At 34.2% G+C, this 5,280-nt stretch overlaps 1 protein-coding gene across 1 annotated transcript; it reads left to right on the top strand.

Annotated features, from left to right (window-relative positions):
- The first annotated feature begins 2,112 nt into the window (after window positions 1-2,112).
- On the top strand, window positions 2,113-2,917 carry LOC126377428 (cathepsin Q-like). Its single transcript, XM_050025171.1, has 2 exons — window positions 2,113-2,237; window positions 2,670-2,917. The coding sequence occupies exons 1-2, from the start codon at window positions 2,115-2,117 to the stop codon at window positions 2,850-2,852; spliced, it is 306 nt and encodes a 101-aa protein (XP_049881128.1). The 5' UTR covers window positions 2,113-2,114; the 3' UTR covers window positions 2,853-2,917.
- The last annotated feature ends 2,363 nt before the right edge of the window (window positions 2,918-5,280 follow it).

A 5,280-nucleotide genomic window follows, 5' to 3' on the forward strand; every position in this document is an offset into this window, starting at 1 on the left:
ACGGCCTCCGTGGTCCAGTGGTTGAGCGTTGAGCTCACGATCCGGAGGTACCAGGTTCGAATTCCGGTGGGGACATATCACAAAAATCATCTGTGTGATCCCCAGTTTGGTTAGGATGATCACCTGAGTCTCAAAGTAAGATGACCCATAAGTAAATAAAATGATGATCGTTACGTGAGCCATGTCAGGGGCCTTTGGCGGCTCAATAATAACCCTGACACCAGGTTTAATGAGGCTGGTAATTCACCTCACAACCCACACGATAAAAGAAGTAGGGTTCCGTTTTCCTTATAAGGTTCAGAACCCCAAAAAAACAGAAAGAAACGATATTATTGTATATTATTAAAATGTAATTCTTACCCGAAAGAACTTGGTTGTTTTTCACCATTAAGTGAAGAGTGAGTGTTGACTAAAGATGCATCTGGAAATAAAGAAAAATCTTGTTAAATTCTATGTACCACAATCCTTTTCTTTCCGCTTTCAAATATACTACTCTGGGCGCCATCCCACCCACGTCAGACAGAGTACTGCGGAGTAAGATGGAAACCACTGCCCTATTTTTCCCTAGAAAAGTAGCCTGGAGTATGCTACACCGACAAGAGCGAGGTTCTTAAATTAGTTATGTACTTAATGACTATTGCTTATTCCTTTCATATGACTAGGGTCAAACGTACTTTATTTTGTGATGGAACAACAAAAATACAAAAGACAGACGAACAGACAGACACAACAAAGTGAAAAAAAAGAGAGTATTTATAAAGGGGGGTGAGTATAAAGGTTCCGTTTTTTGTTTTGAAGTTCGGAACCCTAAAAAGGATTTCTATTGCATACTATGTACTATGTCCTACGTCATCTTGTTTCCTTATTAAATTTTCAGTTGGGATTTATATTTTATTTTCAAAATTGTTTTTAGTTATAGATTTTCTTTATTACCTGTTGATATATACGGTTTATCAACTGCGACATCTATACAGGGTGTTAGTGACATCGTAACGAATACTCAGGGAAATGATTCAGACCATGATTCTGGGATAATCAAGTGGAATTTTCCGTCGCAAAATTCATGATTGTTTTGTGTTTTTTTTTAATATTTTCAATTCTATACTTGATTCCACTTGATATTACTTACCTCAGAATGAGCTGAATCATTTCCCTCAGTATTTGTTACGATGTCACTTACACTCCGTACAAATACGTACAGGTAGCTATAGAAGTACGTATGGGTGTTAGTAACACTGTAACGAATACTGAGGGGAAAGATTCAGACCATGATTCTATGTTGATGTCAAGTGGAATTTATTGTCGGAAAGATCGTGAAAATTTTAGTGTATGTTTTAATTATTTTCCACTTGATATAGACTCAAAATCATGGTCACACCCTGTATGATATTGATTTTTACCATTTGTTATGCATATTGATGTGTGGAGCAAAATAATTTGATTACTTTAGCTTAAATACTACGTACATACCCCGCTATGGTTTAGTTTTTCAAAAGTATTCAGACGTTTTCCAATAACTAAGGAAAATAAGAAATACGAGTAAGTTACCGTTTTTTTTCTTTGAAAGTACCTTCACCTCGTAAGGTCCACATTTCTAGAAAGGTACTATAGCTAAACCATAGAATAATGAATTACTACGTATATAACGGTAACTCTCCGCTCCCCACCAGTTGCTTAGCTAGGTTTACCTCACCCCCTAGGTCTTACTTTAGTCATCAATCGTGTGGGCGTCAGACGTCACACACACACGAGCGTGTACGATGACGTTAATGTGTAGTGTCTGTGTAAAACGAGGTGTTTTTATGAAGTGTCATGTAATTGTGCGTAGCGACTTTTGCAGTCCGATGACAAGAAAAAAAAAATTCCTCCCAAAAAATGTTCCAAAGTTTAAGGCCTTTTAAAAGTCTCTAGTATTTATTAGATGTTCTACTAACAAATTTTGGGTTATATCATCAATATTATTATCATCTTTTTTTTTTCAGTATCACCATGATTATTAAAAATAGTCATGAAATCATCAATATAATCATATTATTTTTTTCAGTATCACCATGATTATTAAAAATAGTCATGAAATCATCAATATAATCATAATTATTTTTTTCAGTATCACTATGATTATTAAAATCCTGCTGCTCATATTTGTGGTGTCTTCGGTAAAAGCTGAGAAAGAGGAGACCGAGAAATATGACTTCAAAACTGAAAAAGAATTGATGGATGCTTGGAAAGCTTATAAGGTATTATCACATAAGTACATAAGATCACGCCTATTTCCCATTGGGATATGCAGACGCTATTCTATTCCACTTACTACGATCTTGTAACACCACTTGCGCATCTTACACTCTCATCAAAGACTTTATTCATTATCGCCGGTTTGAGTTCTCTTTTACATCAGTAAGTAGTAGCCGGGAGCAATGGCTTAAAGTGCCTTCCGAATCAAGGATCATCTTACTTTCGGTCATTCACCAATCTCACCTGATGCTAAGTGAAGATGTCATTTATGTTGGTGTACACATTTTTTATGGGTTGTGAGATGAATGACCGACCTCATCAACCCTGGTGTTAGCGTTATCCCGTCTTTGCAGGGTCCGCTTACCTAACCTGAAGATCTGACAGGTCCTATTTTTTATAAAAGCAATACTTATTCTGAATGTTACATCCCACAGATTAAATACGGAAAATCTTACGGCCCAGCTGAAGATGCCATACATCTCCGAGAGTTTGTGAAATCATGTCGGCTGATAACAAAACAAAATAAATTATATGACCAAGGATTAAGTACCTCGGTTGCGGGTTTGAATGAGTTTGCAGATATGACTGACGAAGAAATGAAACCTTGGAGAGGTTAACTTTATTGACCAATTGCCATATAATCAAAGTTCTCAGTTATTGAAACCTAACTAAATGTGAAATATGTCAGTGTAACAGGTTTAAAAGTACTGCATTCGACTCACTTAAATCATGAGTTGAATAATTTCCTTTACTATTTGGTACGGTGACACTAACCTGTATATATAACTGTAAATAAAAATTAAAAAAAAAATATTTTTTTATTCAAGTTCTCCAAATGATTCTACTGAACCTACTGACTACTTTCTTTAATCTCTTAAACGGTATTCTTATTTTTATAAACTGCATTAAAATGTGTTTTGATAAGGACAGAAAATAGTCATCAAGCACTTTCTCAGTTCTAAATACGTATAAAAGTCAATATTAAAATTGTACGTTGTTTCTTAAACAGAATAAAAGAAATAATTAATTCAACTTCAAAATCTGTCAAATAAAAATAAGAATAACAATGGTGCTGATTCCTGTACACACCATTTAAATTTATTTTAAGTTGTAACTGTCTTTTCCTTATCCGTGAAAAGGAAAGGGACGGGTAATCGACAGGCATAAAATTTATGGAACATACGGTAGGTGTATGCAGAAATTTGAAAAGTCCTCCCAAAATTGTATACTGACCAATAACTCGACAAAATTAAGTTGACATCACACGTCAAACAGGCTGTATATCAGCGAAATGTCATTTTATTCGCCCAGGTTATGCATTCGTTTTAAAATTAACAGTTGACAGTAACCCGTTTCTTTCCCATTCGGCGGGTAAGAAAATGACGGGTATAATTTTAAATAAAATAAGGATGTGTCTGCTGGAATTGGGGCTATTATTTTGTTGAACACAATGTTACAATCTAAATTCTGCAGTCGATTGATTCTTTGATGTACGAGGGGCGCTCAATAAAAAAGACAATGAGTGTACAATTACTATGAGGATAGAACCCTAAGTAATCGCATACCATATCTCGACAACAGAATGTTTAAAAATAAGTTAAAAAATATTTATTACATTTAATTTAGCAGGTACATATTTCTTAATTTTTGTAATTCAACCATGTCTTAGTGAGACTCTGATTCTGCAGTCAAATTGCTTATGCAATTTTGCAGGACATTAAACTTATATCAGTGTTATTTAAGGATTAATAATAATAAAATAAAAAATATCACGCAGCTATCTTTTATAGCATGTTATTTTATTGTTCGATATTCGCCTTTCAGGTTTATACACTTGGTATATCTTTTTCTAAACATAAAATTTGTCTGTAAGCATTCTGGGTACTTAGCGCGCCGATACTTTTTTCATACCTAAGCGGTCGTGTACAACATTATCAACACATCCTATCGAAATTTTCACGTTTTCAGCTATTAAACAAACATTAAAACAACGATCTGTCATAGTATTTATTAAAAAATATTAATGAGAACATGAATTTTGCGACGGAAAATTCCACTTGATATAACCTTAGAATCACGTTCTGAATCTTCCACCTCAGTATTCGGTACGATGTCACTAACACCTTGTATTATCTCATTCTTACTTTTTGTTGAACACCCCTCGTATAATCCGCTAAAACTTTTTTTTGTGATGGAACAACAAAATTACGACGGACAGAGAGACAGATAACAAAAAAGTGATCCTATAAGGGTTCCGTTTTTTCTTTTGAGGTTCGGAACCCTAAGGATTTCTATTGCATATTATGTACTATTTCCTACGTCATCTTGTTTCCTTATAAATTTTCAGTCGGGATTTATTTTTTATTTTCAGATTATTTTTCTATAGATTTTCTTTATTACCTTTTTATATGTACGGTTTATTAACTACGACATTTATGCAGAGTGTTAGTGACATCGTAACGAATACTCAGGGAAATGATTCAGACCATGATTCTGGTTTGATCAAGTGGAATTTTCCGTCGCAAAATTCATGATTGTATTGTGTTTTTTTTATATTTTCAATTATTTGCTTGATTCCACTTGATATTACCTCAGAATAATGAGCTGAATCATTCCCCTCAGTATTTGTTACGATGTCACTTACGTATACACTCCGTTCAAGTAGGTACAGCTATATAAGTACGAATGGGTGTTAGTGACACCGTAACGAATACTGATGGGAATGATTCTGAGTTGATATGAAGTCGAATTTCTTGTCGAAAAAAATCATGAAACTGTTAGTGTATTATTAAATTATTTTTCACTGGATATCGACTCAGAATCATGGTCACACCCTGTACAATATTGGTTTCTACCATTTGATATGCATATTGATGTGTGGAGGAAAATAATTTGATTACTTTAGCTTAAATACCACGTACATATCTCGCACTGGTTTAGTTATTCAAAACTATTGACACGTTTCCCAATAACCAAGGAAAATAAGAAAAACGAGTAAGTGACGAGTTTTTTTTTTCATTGATAGAACAATAACTTCATAAGGAC

The sequence above is a fragment of the Pectinophora gossypiella genome, chromosome 23, assembly GCF_024362695.1.
Source record: "Pectinophora gossypiella chromosome 23, ilPecGoss1.1, whole genome shotgun sequence".
Classification (NCBI taxonomy): domain Eukaryota; kingdom Metazoa; phylum Arthropoda; class Insecta; order Lepidoptera; family Gelechiidae; genus Pectinophora; species Pectinophora gossypiella.